Source organism: Melospiza georgiana, chromosome 7 (genome assembly GCF_028018845.1).
Source record: "Melospiza georgiana isolate bMelGeo1 chromosome 7, bMelGeo1.pri, whole genome shotgun sequence".
Lineage (NCBI taxonomy): Eukaryota > Metazoa > Chordata > Aves > Passeriformes > Passerellidae > Melospiza > Melospiza georgiana.
This window is the reverse complement of record NC_080436.1, coordinates 36,115,272-36,142,402: the sequence shown is the minus strand read 5'-3', so window position 1 is coordinate 36,142,402 and position 27,131 is coordinate 36,115,272. Positions and strand designations below refer to the sequence as shown.

The 27,131-nt window shown below is 40.0% G+C and overlaps 1 protein-coding gene across 1 annotated transcript in view; it reads left to right on the top strand.

The window, feature by feature from the left end:
• LRP1B (LDL receptor related protein 1B) overlaps positions 1–27,131 on the top strand; it is a 642,008-nt gene that overhangs the window by 334,692 nt on the left and 280,185 nt on the right. Inside the window, exons 4-6 of the mRNA XM_058028149.1 lie at positions 7,482–7,601; positions 9,595–9,723; positions 16,102–16,359. Coding sequence (XP_057884132.1) covers positions 7,482–7,601; positions 9,595–9,723; positions 16,102–16,359 — 507 coding nt within the window. The remainder of the gene's footprint in view (positions 1–7,481; positions 7,602–9,594; positions 9,724–16,101; positions 16,360–27,131) is intronic.

Below are 27,131 nucleotides of genomic sequence, written 5' to 3'. Positions count from 1 at the left end.
CAAGATTTTAGGCAGGCAGAAATTTCAATAGTACATCCTTGAAAAATGAATTTATCCATGAAGTGGGTAGGGAGATACTGTTCAGTGATGTTTTTAAGATAGTTATACTCTGAAAAGAACTGCTGAATGTTATGGAAACATTTTATTTAATGGTTTTGTTTTGGTTTGAGTTTTTTGGTGTTTTTTGGGTTTTTTTTGGGTTTTTTTGTTGTTTGGTGGGGGTTTTTATTGTTTGTTTGTTTTTGTTTTTTTTTTTGTTTTTTTTTTTTTATTTTGCTTTTTTTGTTTTTTTTGTTTTTTTTTTTTTTTTTTTTTTTTTGCTTTTTTGTATTTTGTTTTTTCCTCCAACATTCCTTCTCTCTGGTATATTGGAAATGACTGCAGGAAAAAAAAAAAAATCTGTCTTTTGTAAGTAATATCTTGTTACTCAGAAGCAGCCTGAACTTACTCAGCAAAACGTGCCCATTTTCACTGCACAATAATCATAGTGAGACACTCCTGGTTGTGTGCAGACTGACAGGCAGATTAAACAAGATATGTAATTTCCCTGTAATCATAAAGCAGACAAACATGCTGTAATGTCTATTTAAAATAACAAATTAAGTTGTTCAGCGACTGATTGCCAACACATAGACAGTGATGTGGGGAAAGATACGATAGAAGGCTGAGATATAGCAGGTGGAATTGTGAAGCACAATCCATGTGCTGCTCTTTTCCCTGTAAAACTTCCTGCATCACTTGTTGCTGCAGGCCAAGCTTCTCCTGCTGATGGGAGAGCTCTGACACAGTGTATTGAGGCCATTTTTACAAATAAATTGTAACTAACATGGCAAAATGAGGTGCTCAGCTTTTCTGTGACAGCATTGCCCTCAGCAGTTGTTTAGGAAGGGGCCCCCAGGATTGCCCAGGTGTTTCCTGAGCCTCAGGGGTGCTCAAACATCACAGCCCATCATTCTTTCCTCCACAGGATGCCCCAGTTGCTGCATCTTGTGTTCTCAGGTGGAATCAATACTGCTGGGAAAAAGACTCACTTGCCTGATTATGATAGTAATGAAAAAGGGTGGAAATACAGCAATCTGTTAATACATTTTATCCAGTAAAAATTTTATGGGAAATTTAGGAGCAGCCTGGTACCCAGGACAAAGCACCATCCTCAAGAATCATTTTTCTCCCTTTGTCTTAAAAATATTATTGTAACACTTCAGCCTTAAGAAGAGATTCTGCCCTCAGAGTTTGAGCACATGGAATTACCTATCAGCAGTCCTAACTTGGACATCCCAGCAGTGTGAAGGGAAAGGCTTGGGGTTATACCCAGGACTTAGAGTTTGTCAGAGCTCAGGGTGCAGAGTTTTAACTTGTCATTCCTGTCTGTGAATTGTACAGAAATCCTGCACTGCCTGATAGATCCTGGGGCAGGGCTATAGACTTGAGCTGTAAATGGCTGAGTCTAACATATCCCAGTTTATTTTCATGAATGGATTTGTTTGGTGGTTTTATTTTTTTTGTTGTTTTTGTTTTTGTTTTTTTCCTAGGATCAAATAAACCCCAACATTTTTAAATTTGATTCCTTGTGCTTTTCTGCTGAATTGGACAGAGGTCACCCACATCAGAGCTGTAAGGTCATGATCTCTGATTTCCATGTCTCTTCTTCTGTGCTGCATCCACCACACCAGAGTTATGGGCTGAGGTGTCTGACAAAGTTCATTACAGCTCTGTCTTTTTTGCTTTCGTGGTAAGATATTAAAAACGAATAACATGACCAACAAATGTAAGATAAAAACATGCTGCAGTTGAATTCTATCAATTAAGCCACCCTTTTCTGCCAGAGAAGCAATCCATGGAGCTTTATATTGTCTCTCTAGCATCAACAATAACAAACAAACAAAAAACTTACAGTAGATTACAACAAAGTCTAATTTGTGCAAGGGTTGTTCTTCAAAAACTCAAAACATAAGCCAGAAAAGAAAAATGAGGCTTATGGCATGTGTGTGATAAGAATAGTCTAGACATCAATGTATGAATATTGAATCACAAAAACTGAATAAAACAGAGATAAAAATCAAGTAAATTTATGAAACACAAAGATGACAAAAGAATACTAATATTTAATAGAAAAAAAAAAAAAAAGAGAATGCACACAGTTCAATTAGAAAAATAGTCAAATAACAAGCTCCTTTTAATTTTCCTTTGGGTATATTTCAGTCACAAGGGGAAAAAAAAAAAAAAAAGAAAAAAAAGCTAGATCTTTGTTCCACCATGAAAACTTGTGTTTTAACATTGGGTAGTATGTTGCTTGAGGAACCCTCCTGGGTCACATAAATGGTTTTTGATACTTCAGGGCCCTTTCCACATGCTGGTTTTCCTTGGTCTATCATGATCCATGTCAAAAGCAAGCACTTATTTTCTGTCCCTGCTCTTCCCGCTCAAAGAGGAGTTCCAGAACCTGATTATGGTAATAGCTAAGAACCTTCTCATTTTCAGCCAGAATTTATTAATGGGCAATTTATACTCATTTGTACTTCTGCCAATAGCCCTTTAGTTTAAATTGTCTCTTTCCCTGCTGTTGATCCTCTGATATATTCATAGACAGCAGTCCTAATTCCTCTTCATTTTCATCCCCTGGCACCAATCAAGATGAAAATTTACAGTCTCCCCATCAGATTGCAGCTCTCCGTTCCCCTGCTAATCCCTCAGGCCGTGATTGTGTTTAAAGCTGAGTCGATTCTGCTTAGAGCTGAGTTTATTCCCCTTGTGCCCATCGGGGTGTGCACAGCTGCCACAGCTGCCTCCTGGAAGGGAAGCGCTCAGGAGCATCCCGGGCCTCGACATCAACACTTCTCTATGGGAAACCTTTCTCCCAGTGCTCTCAGTGATGCATTTCCCTTTTGCCCAGGCAGCATTGCACTGGTAGCTCCTGGTCACTCTCTGCTGAACTATGTGACAAGGATCCTTTGTTGTTTCAAATTGGGAACTCCTGAACTGACAACAGAAGCTCTGCTTTTATCCCCCTGGTGTATTGTCTGGCACTTTCAACAGGGAAACTTCAGCCAGTTTCTTTTATATGCACCAGCTCTGTATTTTTGATGTTTATCCACATTACAGAGTCAGTCAATTTTAATTCACAGAGTACTGAAATGTTGTCAGTACACAAAGAGCAGGACAGGATTTATATATTACAGAAGTACATAGGAAACATTACTGGGAACCCATTGCACCCAGAAGACTTTATTATCATGCAGGAAGTTCAGGAATAATGGCAGCTAAATACATTTTTCTGTGTGTGTGCCTCAAGTCTGCTTTCATATGTAATACAGAATCACAGAAAGGTTTGGATTGCGTCTAATTGCATCCCACACCATCCTGCCAAGGCCTGGGACACCTTCCACCTGATGAGGCTGCTCAGGGCTCCATCCCACCTGGCCTTGGTTGTTTTCCCTCTCAGGAAAGACAAAGCTAACAGGTGTAGGGACACAGTTTGTGGTGATTGGGAGTGGGGCTGGCCCAGCCTCATCCCCAGTGGGAACAGCTGTGAGAAGCAGGTGAGCAGCATTGAAGGGAATGAGATGAGGGGCACTGACCAATCACCAAAGGGAGCAGAGGGCACACAGGTGCAGTGCATTGACCATGAGGGTATAAAAGGCTGGGCTAAAGAACAAGAAGGGCACATGCTTGAAGCCTTCAGGTGAGTTTTGGTGTTACTCTGTACGTATGGGTTGAGGTCTTGTGGGATTGTATGATGATCCTCTGTGTACTGTGGCTGTCTCAATTGTGACAAACAGGTACATTGGTAAATCTGTGGGGGTGTTTTGTGGTTTTTTTTTTTTTTTTTTGACAGTCCACAATAGCCACCAAATAAATAAATTCTGTATGAGGAAGCTGCAAGCTGAGCTTCTTTTCCCTTTTGTAGAAACAACTAAAGCACCTGAGCATGAGAACCTGGTGTGAACTCTTTGTGAACCTCATGTCAGCCCAGGAGGAACTGACAAAAAGGATAGTCAGATCAATTGCTTGAACCTTTCATTAAAAAGCTATTCAGGAGAAGTTAGTTCCTTATATCATTCATCTTGAATGAGCTGTGATAAGCAGTGTGTTTCATTGAACACAGAAGGAATAAATGAAGGCAGGTTTTTATTACAGCAAATTCCTGTGGGAGCAGTTTGTCCAGGAAGCTTACAGCTCCTCTGAGTCATTGTCAAAGGTGTATCACTTCAGGGGAGATGAGATCAGCAGCATCTTTGCCTGACTGGCTGCTCTCCTGTGGGACCAGGTGCCTGGAGTTAGAGCAGCATGAAAGGCAGGAAGCACAAGATTGGCATGGGTGGCTTTTGTGGCAGACCTGGCTCACAACTTCAGAGAGTTCATAGAGATGCAGGGAGTAAAAAATGCTGCCCTTCATGTCTCCTGTGGAAGGAAGAAAATGCTGAACAACATGACCTAAATCAGAGTTGGATGAATTGGCACTACTCCCTGGGTTTGGGGAAAACGGATCATCCTAAAGATGCTCACAGCTGCTTCTGCTACCCTGTATTTCTGCAAATCTCAGGGCTTGCTCTGCAGCTCCTTGTCTTGAACTGTGGCTCTGCCAGAGAGCTCTAAAGCTCTCTCCTGTTGTTTCCTTCAGTGCAGCTCCTTCCTTTAAATCTTGCAGCAGAAATACCAGGCTTTGACAAATGCAGAGGTTTCTGTAGCTGTGATGAAAGTGGAAAGCTCAGTGATGCTCATTCTTCACTGCCTGTGTACTTTGTAAACCAGTTCTGGCTGAGAAAGGGAGATCAAAGTGGGTGCAGAATCTTAGAGGAGACAAGAAATGACAGTCCCTGGCTTTTATCTCTTTATATGTCCTAGCTGGAGCATTAAAAATATCAGTGTTCTGCTTCATGATTTTTCTTTGCCTCCTCACTTCCCCAGAAACCTGTTACAAATCTAACCAAGCCTTAAATGTATACACTGTCTTCCATAGCTTGTCCTTCAATATTTCAAACATTGCCAGAGGCAGTCAAACTCTGTTTTCTTCCAAAGGTTTTCAGGATCACTATTACAGCTGTTACAAACTAGCTAGTAAAGTAGAAAATACATTTGCTATTCTAGTGTTTAATGTTTTATTTATTAAAGGCATCAGGTAGAGGCATTAAGAACATGCCCTAACTCTTGGTCAGTCCTGAAGGGCACAGGCAGTTGGACTAAATGATCATTGTAGATCCCTTTCAAATGAAATATTCTTTCCTAATCTATTCTGCTTTGTTATATTCTATCTCTTACCCTCCATTGTTATTGTGTTTTTTTGCTTTTTCATTTATGGGTTCCCCTGGCAGGGTTAGCAGATCAGCAACAGAGCAAAAATTTCCGGAGCCAAAAAGTGTCTGTCACAATAAGAAACCAAAATGTATTTGAAATTATCTGATGTATAGTTTAGAGGAGGAGGGAAAATGTCAGTCAGAAGTCAGAAACAGATGGCAGCTAACAGTGGTTCTTTAATGGTTTTGTAAAGAAAATGCAACCATTTTATTGCTAAAAGCCACTCATATGATACTGGAATAACTTTAATGAAATACTACCATTTTTTGTGGGGAAAAAAAAAAGAGCAGATAAACTTTTGTTGTTGCTGCTTGTGTGGGTTTTTTTTGCTTTTTTTTTTTTTTTTTTTTTTTTTGGGTTTTTTATTTTTGTTTTTAATTTTCCCCAAATGGGCTTCACTTGCCAATTTATTGTCGCTGCTCTCCAGCTTTCCTGGCTGTGTGCAGCTCTGTTCTGGTTCAAGCTGCTGCCTGTCTGCATCTATTAAGGAAAGATTGCAAACAAACCAAGACTCACTGTTTGTGAGTCAAGCCGTTCTCTTCCAGTAGGAGCTCCTGGCTGTGCAGCACCAGCCAAATATTGGAGTAATAAAATTATAGGTGGTAAAGGATGGTTGATCCCTGTTTGCCCAGAAAATGAGGTGTATGTATTGGTTTTGTTCAGGTAGATATATTAAATCAACAGCTCTGCATCTCAGCCTGTAGAACCATTTTAGGGAAGTTTTCCAGTTTATCCTCTATGTGGGACTTTTCTTGGAAAAATGTAGCAGATTTAAGGACTAGGGACAGGAATACAACAAAGCCAGCTACAGCCACAAAATATATTATCTTCCTATGCACAGGGGCCCAAAAGGCAGAGAAATATACCAGAAACCACAGGGAAAATGAGCAGATTTAGACGGTGTGTGGTTTATGGACCTCTGGGCAGTCTGTGGATGGTGTGGCAAAGAGTTCTAGGGAATGGCCTGAGAAAATTGTGTGAAAACACTTTCTTTTCAGAATAGTTGCATTAGGATAAGTAGTAACTTTGTGTGCCAGCCACATCCACTTTTCTCCCAAAATTTCAGCCTAATTTTGACGGTGGCAGTGGCTCCAGAATGGAAGCTTCAGGGCTCAGATGCTGATAGAGACTCTTCATATTCATGTTCATCCAACTCCCAAGCAGAACTCGATGAATAATGATCAAATGGATTAAAACTGTTCACATATTAGGATATAGATTTCTCTTTTTCCTTAGGTCATACCCAGTGACTTAAAGCCAGCCCTGTAGCAGAAATTTCTCTGTCCATTTGCAGGTTATTTTCTGACTCATCTGCATAGTTTTGAAAAATACCCTCAGAGCACCTCCTTAAGCTGGGTTTCTCAACTTTTTTTTTTTCCTTTTCCTGGAGGGGAAAAAAGTGTTGTTCATTAAAACATTTTTTTTTTTTTTGATCAGCAAAATTATTGAGACACAGGACACAGCTTGAGGCTGAGAATGGCTGGAGTGGCTTTTGTTTGGTTTTGTGCTTTTTCCTTCTGGAAAACATTGTAGTCTGTATTTCTACATGATTTCTACAGTTTGTTTGCATCATGCCTTGTGCTGATTGTGTGTGTTTAAGCAGATTCTATGAAGGATGTCTACAGTAGTGACATATATAATCTCCATGGGTTTATCCAGCATTACATGTCCAATGTTAAATTGTTGAGTCAGAATGTATCCCCATTGTCTAGTGTGAAGGTTTTGAGTGCATCATCAAATCAAAACAAGCTTAAAAAAGTTAGAAAATCAATTGGTATGAGGAATAATAAAGGCATAGGTGTTGAAAAATTTGGAAAAATAATTTTTTATAGCTGTTACCACTTCAGGATTGTTTTTGCGTTGGTTTATTTTTTTTACCAGCAATCGTTATGACCAACATGCAGAAAATGGATGTTTAAGCAGAGCAACAATACACTTCAATTATAAACTTGTGAGCAACTCTTGATAGAAATAAAATGTTGATTTCCAACGTTTAACTTGCTGACATGCAGTTTTCATAGCAAGCTCTTTACAGGGTGTGTGTCTAATGTATTCCCAGCTAATGTACATGGCAGCGGGGCTTCCTTCCTGAGACATGCACTTAAACATATTTCAGTATTTCTAAAGTTTGAGATTTAGGGATAACACAACCCTTTAGTAACACCTTGCCCTGTTGCCATTCCCAGAGCTGCTCCCCAAGTGCCAGCAGATGAATTGCCAGCACAAGTGTGCCATCACCAGGAACGGCACCCGCTGCTACTGCGGGGATGGATACGAAACCAGCACTGATGGGAGAAGCTGCACAGGTAAGCAAGAAATTCCGTGTAACATCAACATCCAGGTGTCTCCACGTATCCCTGCTGGTTCTCAGGGCCCGGGATCTGGTGGACAACCAGCATAGAAATGTTGCTTCCTCATCCTTCTTCCAAGGCATTGGTCAGGGACAAGCGTGGGCTTTTGGGGCAGGGAATGGGAAAGAGTGTGTGATGGTGTTTGCAGGGGTCTTAGGAGAAGAGGATCTGATTCCATGTTTCAGAAGACTTGATTTATTGTTTTATGATATATATTAAAACTGTACTAAAAGAATAGAAGAAATTATTTCATCAGAAGGCTAGCTAAGAATAGAGAAGGAATGAATGATAACAAAAGCTTGTGGCTCAGACAGAGAGTACATTGGCCATTGATTAGAAACGGCCACATGAGACCAATCCCAGATGCACCTGTTGCATTCCACAGCAGCAGATAACCATTGTTTACATTTTGTTCCTGCGGCCTCTCAGCTTCTCAGGAGAAAAAATCCCAAGGAAAGGATTTTTCATAAAATGTGTCTGTGACAAAACTGTCCTTAAAATGAGAGTCAGGAGCTCCCTCCTGACTCCCTGATGCTCCTGTGCCCCAGCAGCAGCTCCTCTGAAGCCACTGAAGGATCAGTGTGTTGAGGTTTTTCACAAGCAGGATGGGACTGTTGGGATATGTTCTTTGAGCTTTATTGTAGTGTCGGCCTCATTGCATGGTTGAGACAATTGGAAGATGGCAACAGCTCACAAACTGCCAGCAGCCAAAGATTTTTCCTTGTTACAGAGTGTTTTTAAAAACTTTCTAGCCAATAGCATATTGCTAAAGCTTACAGAGAATTATTCTAGCAAATCACTAAAAGTTCAGTTCTGCCTGCTTCGTACAATGTTGCTTTAAGCATCATTTTACCTTTGCTGTTTCCCACAGCTCAGCTGGTCTGGGGCAGTTCTGGAGCTACAGCTCAGTTGTGTGAGCTGCTCCCTGTCCACACCTGCCCACCAGGAGAGCCTCTAAAACTTGCAGTGTTTCACCTCACAGCCATGAAGTCACACCTAGATTAGAATTTTATAAATGGAGCCTCCCAAGGTTACACAATTTAGCTGGGAACATTATTTTGGAGTAATTAATTGTAGATTTAAATTATAGACTGTTCTCTTCCATTTTTGAAGTATATGACTTCTTCAATCTCTATCCAGGTGTTTGTTTCTTGCTTTATTTTTCTCTATTAATAATCATATTGGAGCTCTATGGCCCTATGGATGTTCTCACTACCAAACACTTCTCTCTCCAACTAAAAGTACTGAGCCAGATTCTTCATAAATATAATTTATTATAAGTTCTTTCTCTCTATGGTTGTCATGTTTTGTGATTAAAAATATATCTCAGGAAATAATTTAAACAGTGGATTTTTTTTTTAGAATGTCAATTTATTACTTAAACCCTGAACCACTGTTTAATAGCATATCTTGATTTTATGGTATTATTTTTATACACCCTAGTTGAGAAAAATGTTCTTTATATTTATTAGAGGAGTACATAGTTTTTGATGTTGGATGGTGGTTTAATGGAGACATGGTGACAGCTCATTTAAGGAACTGTAAGACATTGCCAGCATAAATAGGTTGAGAAGGGTAATCAATTACTTGCTCTCCTGAAATGTTGCTCCATTCATCAACCCTGATAACTAGTGATCTCTACTGCTAACAAGGACCCAAATGTCTCCCTGACATGATGCAGGCATTGGAGACTACTTGAAATAATGAAGGTTTTATCTTTCAAAATTAAGAGCTATTGAACTTGAGAACTCCTGCCCTTCTTTCTGGCTACTTGAGTGATTTCAACAGCCAACATCCCTGATAAATTCGTGGTTTGGGAAAGGAAAAACATCAGGCCTCCCACCAAAATGATTCATGACTTATAAAACTCGCTTAGAATATACTCAATTTTATTGAATTTTTCTTTTTTTCCTAATCCCTAAACTAGACCTTGCTAATGTCCCTTTAGATGTGAATGAATGTGACACGTATGGAAGCTGCAGCCAGATGTGTGTAAATACAGAAGGCTCCTACACTTGCAGCTGTGTGGAGGGTTACGTGCTTCAGCCTGATAACAAGTCCTGCAAGGCCAAAAATAGTAAGTTTTAACTTCTTTTTTTACCTTCCTGAAAATATTTTGTGGTTTTGTGCTGGAGGATTCGTATGAAAAGACAGAGATGAGCACAGGTGAGATGAACTGTTTTACTGCACTACAAAGAGCTGCACAACAAGCTTAGGAAAAAAAATATTCACTTATTAGGACAATACTCCAAGGGAAATATCAAAAGTTATTATCTGGATATTATTAATTAAAGCAAAATACTCAATTCAGCCACGATTAGAAGAGTTCCCAGTTTCCCTGTTCATAAATAAATCAAAGATTTTCCTCACACAAACAAAAAAAGGCTGTTTACTCTGGGAAGACAATGGAGATGGGGGAAATGATCATGAGGTAATTGTACCCTTAGGATGAAAAAAGACATGAGATTGCTTTGTCCTTGCATCATCCCAAGAGGTGAATTTCCTGATATACATATTCACATGAGGCTTTTTGTTGCTTAGTGCATGTTTTCATTACTTATAGTGGATTGGGTATTTGAGGAAATTAGTCAATTGTGCTTAATGAGGCAATATAGTACACAGTGTTTTCTTATTCAGCATAATGAATTAACAATGCTTTTATATTAAAGCACAATAGAAGTTCCTTAAGGAATTCTTCAACATCCACAATGCTGAAGCATGTGCAGCTGGGTATGAAGTAATGTTTGTTGTATATATATTTTTAAGGCTTCCTTTTTGTAACTATTTTACCATCAGAAAATGGAAAGGTCTAGTGATGGTTTTGAGGCTTCTTCACCTAAACAGCGTTACTAAATGTGTCCTTCCTTGATCACTTCTAGGAGTAAAAGAGTGTTTTCCTGCTTATAGTGGTTTTCTTGATCCATACATGGACATTTTACTTTTTCAACAGACCCTGAAGTCGTGTGAGATGACAGCCCACGCAAAGTTAAAATAATTTATTATTCTTCTTTCTCCATCTCATGAAAATCAAAAATGCAATTCTAGATCAGGAAATGCTCATGGTGCCAGTACTGGACTTGAGATGACCCTTTTTTTTTCCCCTTTTTACACACAGAAAACTGAGTAACAACTGAGAGTTGTAGTTAGCTGTTGGTGTCAAGATGAAACAAATCACATTAATAAGGGACTTCTCTGCAGTTTTTGCTACTTTATCATGTTTATTTGACAGAAGTTTTCACATTTTGGTATTCTCAGAAAGGAATCACTACTCATTAATCAAAGAAATCCCTGTAGGACAATACAAAGCAGGGTCATGGTGCTGCACAGAAATGAGTGTTCCCCATTACTTTAGGTTTTTTTGAAAACAAGCTAGCTTTGGATCAGAACAGAATCCAAGGGGAAAAAAAGCAGGTGTCTAAGGAAAAAAGAAACCCAGCCCTTAGAAAACCTATCAAAATTTCTCCTTAAAGAACCTAAAGCAAATAAGGATGGGAAAAGAGCAGCCTCTCTGCTTTGTCGACATTTGGCAAAAGTAGTTGTCAAACAGATGAAGAAAATGAGCTGAGGAACATTCAGCTCTGTGTGTAAAAGCTGTGAGAGATAAGAAGCAGCACTAGAGCTGTAGGCTGGGCTTTCTGTGCAGCTTTCAACGTTAATAACTGCAGATCTGCTCTGAATGTGAATTCCCATCCATGCTGGGATCCTGAGCACGACACAACCCAGAGCACCAAGCACCCCAGCTGGCTCTGGGAATGAGCTGGGAGCTTTCTGAGCACTGAGGAGAGAGTTGGAGGTTTGGACAAATGGGGTGGGACTGCTGGGACACATCCCTTGGGCTTTATTGTGGCATCAGCCCCATTTCATGGTTGAAATTTCATGGTTCATAATTGAAAGATGGAAACGGCTCAAATCTTGCCAGCAGCAGCCAAAGATTTCTTTGTTACAGAGCATTTAAAAAGGTTTCTAGCCAATAGCTTATTGCTAAGGTGTGGTGGTGTGCAGGCATCCCAGGATGAGGGAGGTGATGAGAATGTTGACTCCATGTTTCAGAAGGCTGGTTTATTATTTTATTATAAATTATATTGAAACTATACTAAAAGAATAGAAGAAAGGATTTCAACAGAAGGCCAGCTAAGAATAGAAAAAGAAGGAATGATAACAAAAGCTTGTGTGTTGGACAGAGTCTGAGCCAGCTGATTGTGATTGGCCATTAATTAGAAACAACCACATGGGCCAATCCCAGATGCACCTGTTGCATTCCACAGCAGCAGATAATCAATGTTTACATTTTGTTCCTGAGGCCTCTCAGCTTCTCAGGAGGAAAAATCCTAAGGAAAGGATTTTTCATAAAATGTCTGTGACACTACAGCTTACAGATCATTGTTCTAGCCAATCACTAAAAGTACATGTGCTTCATAAAATTTTGTATGCCTTCCATTAACAATACACAATATTCCATTATTAAGCCTAAAACTTTCTACTATCTTGCTGAACATATTTTTCTAAAATTTTCCTGTAGTCTTAATGTCTATCTTAGACAAGTCTAAAACTCAAATTACTGTTTCATGTCCTTGCTTGCTGTACTACTGTAACTTTGCTGCTTTCAGGCTTTACAGCCACAACTAGCTGGGAGTTCTTTGCTGTTTCTGAGGTTTCGCAGCTTTCTAGAAATCCTCTCACCTTCCCTATTTCCATGAGGAGCAGAGAGGTGCTGAGCAGGTGACACTTGTTGGTACCTGCAGGAGCCCTGCCAGGGTTGGGGACATTGTGGTGACCCCACAGATCCATCAAATGCTGGATGGCCTCAGATCCTGTTCCCCCTCAACCATCTCTGCACGTGTGGGGTGGCAAAATTAGCAGAGATCTCCCCAAAATCTGCTCCTTGCTGCCCTTCAGGCTGGGAAGGTGCTGAGGTCTCTCCCTCATTAAATTCTGCATTTTCTTCCTCAGCACAATTAAATAACTCTGGAGCTGAAAGCTTTTAGCTGCACATTCCCTTTGGGAAGGATGTTAAAATGGGTATCAAAACAGCTGGGGGTTCACTGTGGGGTTTTTTTTTCCAGACTTTTTAAGGATATTTTCTTTTATGAATAAAGAGGCAGTTAATGGTTTCTTCTGAGGTGAAAATGAAACAAAACACAGATTTGCTGAAGAGAATTTAAGAACTTACTTGTTTACCAGGTTTTTATGCCTAAATTGCCAAGTCTGCATGTGATGAGAAGAGTATTTAAGGAAAGAAAATTACAGAATTGGGAATATCTAGCTGAGGAAAAGAAATTCATCTGTTTTACAAAAGTTCCTGGTATATTTTAAATCTCCAAGGCCAATCTAGAGAGAAATGCTGTGTGGTGAGAAACATTTGTCATGTAGATGAAGAGGGATGAACTGATGATAACTAAAGAAAAAAAATCTAGCTTTTAGGAAAAAAACTCAGCCCTGTTTAACTGATTTGACAACACAATTTTCTTGTAAAATCTCATGAAAATAAGTTGTAAAACTTTAGAAATAAAACAACTCATTTGTGAGGTACATTATGGTTAAACATCAAAAATAATGTAAAAATAAATTGGTCTGAGTATTTTTTCAGATTTTTATACAATACATACCATGGGGACAGCAAAGCTCTTATGATTTACAATGTATACCCCAGGAAAAGGGGGTTGAAGCTGTTTGTAAACCCTGAATTCTGGCCTTTATGCCTTTCATATCATTGTGGTGGAAAAAATAGAAAATGCTGGCATTTCTGAGTTTTGCTTCAGATGAGAAATCTGTTGGCAGTGCAAAACACCTTCATTTCTGATTTGTTGTGGCATCACTTATTGATCTGTATTTTAGACAAGATCAGGTAGGAGGGAAATGCAAGCCTTTCATCTTTTCACCACTCTATCTTAAACATAATTCAAAGGAGGATGCTTTCATTTTAGTCAGGAAGGATGAATCATAAAACTTCCCTGGATTAAAGAGCTATTCACATCTTATCTTTCCTATAAAATGGGGAAAAAAAAAAAAAAAAAGAAAAACTTGTGAAAATAACACACATGAAGTCCACTTGTTTGAAAAGCTGCTGTCAGCTCACTGGAACTCACCCTAAATCTGTCCACTAAACTGTTAAACTGTGTAGAATCTGTTCTCCAGGAACAGACAAGCAGTTTTTGTGAGAGTGAAGACATGATTTTTCTTAGTATCTCCTGTTTTTCATCCGCATTATGCTGTACAGTAAGTTAATTTATATATTTTTATGAACTGTATCTATTTTGTACATTTTTATTATCAATACATTATATTTTTCAAATTTTGAAATCAGCCTTTATCTGAGCAACACTGAAGGAAGCAGGTAATCTACCCCACTGTGCAAAACCGTGATTAACTGCTTTAATCCGTTGAATTATTTAATGTATTTATGCTTTAAAAATACAATTTCAAGGCCAGTAATCCAGTTTCTGTATTTTTAATGTGTAATGGTGCCTGCTGAGCAGAACTTCTTGGCAATGCCACAGGTCCTTGCAGCACCTTTGTCTGCAGCCAGGTTTGATTACAACCGCTGCTCAAGAGGGTTGAACTGAATTCCTTTTAAGAATTCCTTTATGTCTCAGACCCTAATACCAAAATACAGCCTTTCTCTGGAGTTTAGTGAGGTGTTAAATCCTGGTTACAGTTTTCAGGAGGTCAGTTCAAAGAAAAGCTCTGGTTCTCTCTCCCTAAACCTAAACCACCTGGTGGCTTTGAACCTGCAAACAGCTCCTGTGAGCTGCCCTCTCTTTGAGGCTTTAGATACTGCAGGCTGTGGAAATATCCAGCTTAACACACAGAACAAGAGCAAAAAAATCATAATAAAGGTCTTTCCACACTGCTGGGAGCTGGGGAAAGAGTGATTGAATCCAGAAGCAGGCAGTGGTGTTATTTTGTGGGGAGGGAGAAGCTGAGTACGGAGCTGTTGGATGTGAAAATAAATCCCCAGGCTCAGCAGGATGCAGATGGAAACTCTCCTTTTGTGCCAGTCTGGGGTGAGTGGGTGATAGGGACACAAGTTCCTAAATCTGCCTTTCCTCAAGGGTGGCAAAAGTTGCTGAGAACAAGGGGAAAGAGAGATTCACAGGCACTGACTGCAAAGGGACCTACCTGGCAGGTCTCAAACAAAAAATTGCTTAGTGAGAATTCCCCCCTACCCTCCACTATTTTATCTTTTGGAAAGGGAAAAACAAACAAAGAAAACAAGACTCAAGAGCTTCACTCATGGCTTACATCTCAAGGGATTGTTTTGCAAAGAAATTCAATCCCTGTAGTTCTTGGATATCTTTTGAAATTCAAAGCAAAATAATGCTTGGATCTGATCTGATGGGTGGAAGGGACTGTGGGGATGATGAGGACAGGCAGGAAGTTCCAAAAGTAACGCTGCAGAAGTGTGGATTTACAAATGTTCATGTGGGATGCACTGGAGAGGGACAAGATGTGTAACAATACAGAATATACTTTACAGAATGAAAATAAATGAGTAAATGAAATCCACATTAGAAAGAATGCATACTGAAGCTTTATAGAAATAAAAAAATATTTATTTATTTTATGGTGCAAAAAAAATCTTATTCAAATAAGGTTGAAATAAAAGCAGGTATTTCCAAAGAACAGAGCACCTTTTGCTGTGGCTTTGTGTGAGACTGGGCACTGAGCACTGTACTCACTGAAATATTCTTTTCTCTTTAATCAGACCTGCTGATGAAGTGCCATTTGTCAAATCCTTTTATTTATGCCATTTTTTCCACCATTTAGACGTCTGGAATGGCTTAGTGAAAATTTGAGAACTCCATTAGGTGGAATGTTGATTGGAAGGGCTGCATGTCAATGCAGTGTTCAAACATTGATGCATTCCTTTGAAAACAAGCAGATTACATTGGGGTGAGAGCTTCTGATGTGGCAACACAATTTTTTTTTCAAATGTGCCTAAATTGCAGAGTTTCTATGCTTTAAGGTTTCACTGCACTGGATTTATTGCCAGGTTGGTTATAACTTCTTTGAGTGGCACCCCCTCCTCAGATTGTGTCCTATTTTAAAATGAAAAGCATCCTACAGTTTCATGTGTCCTCATGAGTTCTGCAGGTTTTTCTGGCCTTAATTCTTTTTGAAATTCCAGTAATCTGGATAGAGATAATTTGCATAAGTTGTATTTCATTTTATGACTTAGGCATGAAAAATGTTGCAATAATGATACTTGGAATTAAACAGAGGCTGTGAGGCTGGGGCAATTAATTTTCTTTAATGATGTGAACCATTGGAACAGCAGGATAAAACAGAGTAATAATTGGGAATATATGATAGTTATGAAAATAAAAACAAAACCAATTTATTACATATCTTAAAACAAGCAGGTAAGAACATTAAAAACTGCATTAAAACCGAAAAGATAAAAATGAAATACGCAGCCTGTTAATCACTTAAACCCTCCTCACTTTGTTTTCAGAGCCTGCTGACAGACCTCCTCTTCTTCTGGTTGCAAGCCCTGAGAAGGTTGAGGTTTTGCACCTGGATGGCAGCAGGGTGTCTGCCTGGAGCCCAGCGAAGGGATCTGCAGTGGTCACCCTGGATTTCAGCCACAGGGAGGACACCCTGTGCTGGCTGGAGTCCCGAGACCTCTCCAGCCAGCTCAAGTGCTCCAGGATCCCCACAGCGGGCGCCTCTCCAGAGGAGTGGACAGTGAGCATCACCCAGAACCTTCACAGTGAGTGTCTGGGGTCTGTCCTGGCAAACAGGAGCCTGCAGAAGTGGTTTGGGGCTTGTAGCTAAAGAGTCTTGAGGCATTGAATATTGCAGCTCGCACTGAAGTGATTTTTAGGGTTTGTCACTCACATGTTCAGCCTTGTGACAGGGCTTGCAAGGGTTTTGCAGGGTGAAGAGAGAGACGAGAATGTTGACCTCATGTTCAGAAGGCTTGTATTACCGCGCCTGAGTGGGCACTGGTGGTGATAGAGAGACGGTGAATCTTGTTTCTTGAATCAGAAGGCTTGATTTATTAAGATATTATATATAATACATTATTACTATACTAATAGAATATAGAGAGAGGTTTGCAGAGCAGCTAGGCTAGGCTAAGAATAGAAAGAAAGAATCTATAACAAAGTTGTGGCTAAGGACTCAGTCTCCTAGCTTGCACTGGTGATTGGCCCTTAATTATAAACATAGGAAAGGAGCCAATCAAGGTGTTCCTGTTGCACTCCACAGCAGCTGATAATTGTTTACCTTGTCTTCTGAAGCCTCTGGCCTCCAGAAGACACAGAAATCCGAAAGAAAGGATTTCTGTGGAGAAACGTCTGCGACAGGCTTGATTTATTATTTTGTTCTATATGTTACATTATTACTATGCTAATAGGGATAGAGAGAAAAGTTCTCAGAAACTTGCTAAGCTAAGAATAGAAAAGGAATGAATAACAAAGTTCTGTGTCCAGGCAGAAAGCAAGAACAGCTCTGCTGTGAGTGGTCAGTAAATCCAAACATTCACCCAAGACCAATCCCAGATGCACCTGTTGCATCCCACAGCAGCAGATAACCATTGTTTACATTTTGTTCCTGAGGCCACAGCTTCTCAGAAAGGGGAAAAATCCTAAAGAAAGGATTTTTATGAAAAGATGTCTGTGACACAGCCTGAACTGCAGTGTTTGTGTCTGTGCAGAGGTTTTTAAGATGAGTGGTTTTATAGACTGTTGTTGGGGGGTCTGTGTACAAATCACAAACAGGGTGGGGATGCTGGGAACGTGCTTTGAGCTGTTTGATTTTCCAGCATCAGTCTCCTTACTTGGTTATGACAATGAGAAGGTGCCACCAGCTCACATCCCAGGCAGCAGACCAAGAACTTAATGTCACAACTCACTTTATAAGTTTTTTGACCAATCACACAAAGCAAAAGCACATTGACAGTAGTTCTATCCAACCACTATAAGCACACATATCTTTGGTTAAACAATGCTTGCTTATTTCAAATACAATACCTGCTTGTGAGCATTAAAACACAGTGCACAGAGCTCCATTATTGAGCTTCAAACTTCCTAATATCTTGCTAGATAAACTTTTCTGTAGCTTATGGAGTTATTATAGACAAGTGTTAATACACAGACCGTTGTTCTTTTTCTCCTTACTTTTCTATATTTTACATAATTTTTCTGCTGACCAATCTTATGGCTGCTGCTTAGCTCTGATCACAGTTCTGCTGTCTCTGAGACCTGCCCTTTGCAGCTTTCCCAAAACTTTGATTTGTGGATTCCCACATAGGCTAACTATAATGTGTGGGAGTTACAAAACCAGCAGTGCAATGGAAGAAATGTAAAAGGCTTCTTTTTCTCTGCCAAAATAGTGCTACCAAAGTTCAAGAGTCATTCTTTGCTACTAGGACAATACTAAAAATGAAAAGGAATCAGATTTAGCAAACCAACTAGCAAAAAAAAAAAAAAATCAAATTAACCACAGTCCTGGGCAAAATGTGCTTTGTTTTGAACTCTGTGTGTGTGTGTGTTCTGCCATGATGTTTGCACCATCAGAGTGGCCCTGTGTTCCTGTCCCTCTGTTCCCTGCATGTCCAGGGAATTTCTGGTCCTGTGCTGGCCAGACCTGCAGCACTGCATCTGTTTGCAAAATCAGGGCCCTGGGATGGGTTTGACATGAACACAGGGCTGGAATTAATGAGCTGCTCATTTTTCATAATGCCAAGCACACACCAGCTTGTGGTATCTAATATTCTTCTCAAACCTCATGGTAATCATTCAATCTTATTTAGATGAAGAACAATAATTCCCTTGGATATGAACTGACTTTAGAGACTTGCTTTGACTTTTTCTTTGATTTTGATTTGGGAAGTAGTGCTTAGGGAGTTCAATAAAACAACTTTGGGAGCTCTGACTGACACACTCTCCCAGATGCAGCTGTGGGAGTGTTTTTCCCGAGCACACACATCCACAGACACTTCTGCTGTGTTGCTCAGTGGAGCTGCATCAATCCCCATGGTCTGGGCATGTCTCCTCAGAGGAAGAAACAGCATGAAACTTGCTTTTGTTCACCTAATTAGGATCTTCTAGACACCCCTGGAGTTATTCCTGCCAGGACATGGCAAGGATCTCGTGTTGCTCTGCCTGGTGTATTTGTCAGATAATCTTGTGGCTGCTGCAAAATTGAGTTTTAATTTTAAATTCTCCTTTTTCTTCGCTCCACCTTCTGTTACCTGTCAGGTCATTTCTGCTGTTTCTCTTCATCATACAGCACTACACCTGATGAGGGAAATTAATTTTGTTACTCTGTCAAGGAAAATGTTTTCCAGTGTAATTGCATTCTCTGCCAGCTCAAGCCAAATAAATGGTCAGGGCCATGTGGTGACTCACATAAAATTGTACATTCTGTTCTTCATAGGAAACTTTCTTTTGTGTTTGTGTGAAATTGGTTATTCCTAAAAGTATTAGGAGAAAAAAAAACATAAAAGGCTTTCTTAGCAGTGTTTGTGGAATTTATCTTTTTTATTCTAATCTTCTAATCATTTTGTTAGTGGGAAAAAAAAAATCTACATTTGACACAAAAAAGTGCTAGAAAAGTCAGCTATACAAAGTGATTGGGACTGCTTGAAGTAGATTTATTCAAAGTGTTTTCTCCAGTGAAGGCAAGTAAGTCTTGTAGTTAGGAACAAAGAATACAGATAATCTTTAAAGATGAAAGTCTCCATCTAGGAAAGCAGGGACTATGAAAATGACTTGGTTTTCATGATGGGTCATAGAGCACCAGCTCCAGGTAGTGAACATAAGCTTTGGATTCACAAAAGAAGGAAACTAGAGGACTGTAATTCCCTATCATTCACCCTCAGAAGAGTCCAATGTGACTTCACTTTGGAGAGGATGAGTCCCAGATGGATGGAATCAGATCCTTTGAAGCACTGGGAACTTGGTCTGTGTCTCACTCTGCAGAAGGGGAGAGGCTGAGCCTGCCCTTGGGTGTTTTTTGCTCTGGAGAACAGGATACAGCTCCAGAGATGCTCCCTCATGCTTAATAATTAGGTTAATTTCACTCTTAATATTTATCATCTCAGGGCTTGTTTGGTAGTTTTATCCCCTCACAGCTTTCTGTGGGCACAGCAGTATCAGCATTTTGATCTCTGCCAAGGCCAGGCATTGCCATGTTGTTTCATCTTTGTCTTTTTAAGACCAAAAAGTTGGTTTTGGAAGAGAAACTGGAAATTTTCCTCTTGAGAAAGATTTATGCAGACAGTGCTGGAGCCAAATGGGCTTTCAGAGGTGATTCTCCTGTAAGGGAGGCTTGAACAATCTCTGTCCATGGTAACAGAGGTGCTCCTTGACACCTCACAGCCCACTTCAGTGAGTACAGTGAGACTTTCAGCAACAATCATTTATTTAAACTGATATCTCTAGGCCCAAACTAACAAAAATTCTTTCTAATGTGGAAAATCTCCCAATTTTCTGCCCTTTCAAAGCCATGATGAGCAATCTTATATTAATGGTTTTGTGTGTGGGCACTGAGAGGTGGCCAGAGCAGCATCCTCTGGATGCAAGAATGTCCTTCTTCCTCATTTTAGGAGTCATTTTGTGTCTTCATCATTGCAAGCACCTTTGATGCCCTACAAACCAGCACCAGGCAGCACAACCTGGGTTTTAGCTGCTATTCTTCCGCAGAATATAACAAAATCTCTTCTGGGATGATGCTTCAATGATGATGCATGATATTTTCTGCTTGGCTGACGTTTGATTCAGCTTTCCTTGGCACTCAGTTATCTCAGCACAGCACAAGCAATGCTGTGTTCAGCTCTGCCACCTGTGCTTTGTGCCCACAGCTGATCACTGCTCACCTGGGAAGGAGCACAGGCTTTTCTCTTGGCAGCTGTGTTTGGACAGGGCTGCTCTGGATTAAGAGAAACATCTTGTTTCTTCTGTAGGAATTCAGTTTTTGCCTGCCAAGGTTGGGAGCAGGGGGTGGTTTGGAGGGGCTGGAGTCTCTGGAGGGAGAGGGATTTGCCTCTCTGCTTGTGGGACCCAGAACCTTCTACTTGACCTTCTGGCTGGCTTTTTGGATCTCCCGCTTTTTGGATGTGAGTGAGGAACATCAGACAGTGAGCCCAGGGAATCTGACGAACCAGGAGTGTCTGTTTGGGTACATTACTGTTTCCTTCCCTCATTTCAGTCCCTCTAATGGCTCCTCCACCTCCTGAGCTGAAGCACTTCTCAGCAGTGATTATCCATAAGCACTGCTGTGTTCAGAGTAGCTGCAGTAATTTCCCCTGGCAATGATGAGGCTCAGTGAGTGAAGGAAACCCCAAGCACTGGAGATGGTGTTCCTGTCAGAAATTCCTGTGAATTGCCATGAATATTCATGGCAAATCAGAGCAAAGTTTGGCTTACTCTGCAGGAGCAAAACTGTGAAGATCTGGGGGAAAAGTGTTTATTCCTGCATAGTCTGGCCCAAACTTGGCTCCAGACAGGCACTGAGAGCTGTCACGCAGTTGTGGGATGTGGGTTTGCTTTTCCTCCTGTGACAGACAGCCCATGTGCCTTGAGGATGCACAGAGAGGAGAAGGTTTCATGTCAAAGGTGATTTATACCTCACATGGCTCCTTAGTAGTGTTCAGAGCACCTGGATCAGTCATGGGGCCCCAATGGGAGGTGAGAAGAGTGTCCTAAGGGAGTTTCACTGAATAATTTTCCTGAGTGTGGGCTTCTCCACAGAAGTCAGCTGATCATCTCTGGCTGATCTTGCATTGCTGTCCTTGCATTTCTAAGAAGACAGGTCAAATGCTGGTTTTGGGATAATAGACTTTCTTTCTTTGTCCAAAGGTGGGCTTTCTTGCTTTTTGGCTTTAATTTTATTTTTTTTATTTTTTTTTAATAGTGTCAACATCTCTTTCTTAAGTGCTCTAGACAGAGCCAAGAGTAAATATACAAAACTAGGATAATTTTCTCATTAATTGTTGATTCAACTATAATTTCCCATCTCCTTTCACTCTCCAGCCAGTCAGTCTCCTAAGGTCCTGCAGTTCTTCAAAACAGACCATCCTCTTTGTTGCTTTGGAAATCTCATTTTTATTGGGCCTCATCACCTTGTTATTGATGTCCTCTCCCAGGTGGCTCGTGAATGTTGCCTCGCACAGGTTCAGCACAGGTTATTGTTCTGGAACTTGGTGATGCTCCACAGAGAACCAGGATTGATCCCCTTGGGTCATCCTTGGTCCATCTCTGCCCTGTGCATCTTTCCTGAGTCTGCCTCATGTATTCCTCAGTGTCTGTTGGGATTTTTGTGTTTCCCTGTTTACATTTGGTTTTAATTTCCATATGCTTTCAGATTTTTTTTGGACGTTTATCTTCCACGGCACAGGAAATGCTTTCTTTGCAACTGTTAGATTCCTCATTCTGGTGTTCCTGAACTTACAGAACTTTTCATCTAGGATTTGATACAGCCTCAATGAGGTGCTTTCCTTGCACAGTACGGACTTTTATTTAGTGCAGGAAATGGTGCTATCTGATAATTGTCCTTTTTGAGAGAGTTTTTCAGTCCCCTGAAATGCCAAGAGTCCTTTAGAGACTCAGGCCTGTACAGAAACTTCCTTTGATCGGTGTGCTCCTCTCTTTAGCTCCTTGTCTTTGCTGATTTTTGGTTCTGCACAGCCTTTTTGATGGTTATCAGTGGAAGGATAAGGGTAGATCATATCTCTTCATTCAACCTTTCTGCTCCAGCAAGCTCAATCACTTGGGCATCATCTTTGTGGTGTATACTGCAAATTGATTCTCCTTTCTAATGAATAATATTAATATAATCAGGTTTATACCTCAATTCTCAATGGTGTTTGTACAGAAGTTAAGATATAATCTGTATAGCTACAACCCTAAGAGGGTCTTTCTTCTCTTAGGGGGTTCTAAATATTATTTGTGAAGCATCTGTCTGCTTTTGCTGCATCTTTTGGGTACAGATTTCTCTATCTGGCTTGGGAATTGTTCTACTGGTTTGAGTATTGTCACCAAACATTGTGTTGTGTCACTTTGAGTGCCAAGCTCCCATGGCAGAGAGCCTGACTTGGTGGCATTTCCCTTCAAAGCTAGAGGTGATCTGCACTTAATCCTTTTTGACACCAGAGCTATTTATTAACTGACCGTTAATTGCCACAAATGGATTTTTTTAGTTGTTCAGAGGTGTGATGTTACTATTTTTCAAGCTTTGTTACTCATCCAGCTTCCACAATTGATCTTGCATTGACATTAGGCAAAACCCTGTGTCTGTCTTCTGTTCCTAGCAAAGCTGACCTGATATCTGTTCTTCTTTATTTACTCTTCAGTAATTGTGTCCTGGACAGTTTCATCTCAGACTGAGTACAGGAAATAAAAGGCCTTATCTCAGTGGCATTTCTCAGTGCAAATTTTGGATTGCTTTTGTTTTGTTTTGTATTTTTCCCCTTCTCTAAACTCCTAGGCTCTGCCTGGATCTGTCTCCTGAATGCTCTCTCTGCAAAATGATCAAAAATTATCAGTGCTGAAATGTCATATTCCTTTTTCCCTGCTTTATCATTTTCTTAGATCACCATTTTTGGACTTTCTTCTTAATTCCAAATTTGTTGTTGTCCTAAAGTGGGACACGACTGGATCTTTTTATGTCTTCCTTACATCCCAACCCATCCTGGGTAGAAAAACTCTTGCACCAGGGAGGAAATAGAAGAGCAAGCAAGCAAACTCCCACAGCAGCAGAAGGGTTTTGTAAAGAAAAAAAAGGACTTTTTTGTCAAAGTAGCAGCAACCACGTAAATTTATCTTTATCAGTCAGAATTCTGAGGGACTCTGGCTGTGTCAAATTGAATTATTATGCTGCTTGTAAAACAGTAACATTTTGATTTTGTTAACAAGGTTTTTAAGTTGGAATAAAAAAATTCTGGGGACTATAGAGATGTAATGTGTAGATAACTAGGTTTCTGCTAATGTAAATCACAGTTTTGTAGTGAATATTTTACAAAAGTACTTATATCTTCATATACAACAGAAGTGAAGCACAAAAACCATATTCACAAGTCGTTTATTTTTTTCCTGAAATGTGGCATTAATTATTGCATGTTGTATGGGATTAGACTCACATTTTTCCATAAAACTTTGACATCCACCTGCACCATGTTGGCTTCATTTTGTTCTTTACTTAGTAGCCACTGGAACTGTTGTTGGAATTATTCCACATTTCCTCAGTATTCCCAGGAGCTTGTCTTCTGCCTTTCTTCCAATGAGGAGAGATATATGAGATAAATGAGACAGACACTTTTAAGCTGCCCATTTCAGTGAAGTTGTTTATGGACTTGAGCCTTCAAATGCACTCTTGGAAAGTTTCTTAATGGCAATAAAATAAATGATTTATATTTCAGTGTGCTAATTACATATGCATAACTTTTTTTGCTTTCTACTGGTACTTTATTATTGTCTCTATAAATTTCATCTCTCTTATGATTTAGCCAGTGGTTGTCTTCTTGAGTGGTAAAATATCTTTGTAAATGCAACTCACATACGTTGCTAACCAAGTTTGCTTCATTTAGACTAATTGACAGCAAATTTTCCATACAGATATTTATTTATTAATGCAAATATTTAATTCAGACTTCATTAAAAGCCTAAACCACACTACTGAAGTCAAGTGAAGAAGTCAAGAATTCTTGGTTTAGGGCTTTTTATCTTTTTCATAATGCGCTTTGGATTGTGTCATTAAATGAGTTCTTCTGCCTCCTAAAGGTTTTTCCTGAGGCACAGACCAACATTGCAGGGAACTTTAAAAAGTCTGTGTCTTCTTTGAAAGTACTTTTGCCTTTACAGGAGCAAAGGGGGCATAAAAACTATGAACTCCAAAATACGGTTTGTTTACATCCAGCATCATGACTGCAACCATGTTTAGATATAAAACTGAAGCACTTGAGCAACTGCAGACCAAAATCCATCCCAGAGAGGGATTTCTCAGTAGCTAAAGCCAGGAGGGACCTGGATTTTGTTAGCACTGATCCTGAGCAGTGTTAGGAATTCTCTGTGTTACCCAGAGATCTGCAGTGAAGTCACCCGCAGGGGATGGCACAGCTGAACCACACATTCCACTGCTGGAAATCTTGGGGAAGCAGCAGGAAAAGAAAAAAGGAGAGAAAAAAAAAAAAAAGAAATAAAGATGTGTTTGTGCGTCTTATGCGATGAAAGGATTCATAGACTGAAATCACAAATATGCAACTCCTGATCAAAGTTGTGGCCTCTGGAAACTGCTGGTTTGAAACTCAGGTTTTGATCTGATGCTTTGTTCTGCTGCAGGGAAAAGGGTAAATAGAGAGCAGAAAAGCCTTCTGCCTTTCAGAAAGGGGTAACAATGAATAACTGCATTAATGGAAGCAAATCTGAAAGAGAAGCTACACATGTGATGAAATTAAAATCAGCTGCTACAGCGCCTCAAGCTCCTGCCTAATCTGCTTTCTGTACTCACAGCAGCCTGGGTGTTTCTGTGCTGGACTGGAGTCTGTGGCAGACACACCAAAAAGTTTGTGTGTCTGTCAGAATAAATGAAGGATTTGTTCTTTCCTTATCACTTTATCAGAAGCCTTTACAAAAAGATGAATTGCATATTTTTGCAAAGTTTTGATTATTATTTAGATTGTGATTGACATGACAAATTAAAACCTCCATCTGATTGTGGGGATTTAATATAGGATTGCTTTCTTCAGTTTTTAACTCCTTTGACTGGCGTAAGCAATGGCTGGCTCAACAACTATCTCCAGATCATGGAAATATTGTTTTTGTTCTCACTACCTAAAATTGTGTGTTTCTACTTGGAATGAAACATATTTATTTAGAACTTTCTTGTGACTTCAGCTCTGGAGTAGAACTTGAAAATCTGAAAACATTATGGATAGTGTCAGCATCATAGAAAGAATAAAATGTAACAACAAAGGTCGTCCTTTTCACTATTAGTCAGTTGAGTTCAATATGATAAAATCTTGTTTCTTCTTGCACATTTTCAATAGTTGAGTGAAGCATGTTTGTAAAACTGACCAGTTACATGCAACAAATGCTCTATCTGAAGTAGATCACTTTTGCTAAAGGCCAAGGCAAAATCTGATTTTCCTTGTTCTGGAGAAAAGAAAGTGTTGGAACCATAGTAAGCAATGAAATGATAAGGACAGGCTATGCAAAGGGTCAGTTTGCTTGCACAAAATTGATGTCCTGCCACTCTGTGTGCTGGGTCAGGCATTCCCTGTGACAGTTCTGAGCTGGGGACAAAGTTTGGGTTCTCTGTGCATGTGTAATTCCATAACATTTCTGTCACACTGTGTAAGCAAAAATAATGAGCTGACTGAGGAGTGTGTGGGGATCTGTGCCACAACTGACAGTTCAGGGCATCCTGATCTTTTTGGTAGTTTTGGCCTTGTCTTGAATGTCATTTATTGCTCTTTTACTTAAATGCATTATCACACTTTTTAATTTTGGGGAGTTTTTTCTATTGACATATAAGAAGTATAGTGTGTTATAAAATATTTTCCCTGTGCAAATACTGAAAATATGTACTTTCCTTTTAAGACTCTTCAGAGGTGATATTGTTTTGTCACTGAGTCTGTAGAACTGGTTGCAGAATTCAGATTTGTTTTAAACAGTGGAGCCCCTGCTCCACTCAGTGTCACACCATGGCCTGTGCTGCCTTTGGGATCCCTCAGCACAGAGGGATCCCAAATGTTCCCGAATTCTATTCCCAAATAGAACATTTGTTGCATGCAAATTGTCAGTTTTAGAAACATGCTTCACTCAACTATTAAAAACTGAGCTCGCATCGGGGTAGGCAAAACTTTCATGGGTAAAAATTATTGCTAGGAGGAATCTAAGGGGACCTGGAGGAGGGTGCAGTGCAGATTTGTGTCTTTCCTCTGCACTTTGCATGGGCCGGGACAATGGGTTTTTACTGTTTACATGAAAGGAGCAGTGATTTAGGAAGAAAGGCAATATGCTGTGTTTTGTCTTTTCCCCTCTAAATGTGGAATATGTCAAGGGAAATATAGGTTGGATGTTAGGAAAGCTTTTTAAGGAAAGAGTGAAAAAGTTCTGGAATGGCTGGTAGGTAGGTTAGATATTAGGATTTTTTTTTTTTTTTTTTTATGGAAAGATTGATAAAGTTCTGGGATGGCTGCCCAGGGAGGTGGTGGAGTCCCCATCCCTGGGTGTGTTTAACAAAGCCTGGATGGGCACTGGGTGCCAGGGTTTAGTTGAGGTGTTGAGTATGGATTGGACTGGATGATGAGGATCTCTTCCAACCTGGTGATTCTGTGAATAACAGAGAATAACAAACACTGGGAGGTTTAAGCCTGAAATGCTGAGGATACAAAAGGTGGGAGAGGTTGGCACAAGGTACCTGGAGCTTCAGGGGATGTGAACAGGTGGGATTATGGGCTCACATCTTCCTGGGGTGGGCAGTTTTGGGGAGGGCTGGAAACCTTCTAAAGCAAAGGTCAGGCTCTGACATATAAGC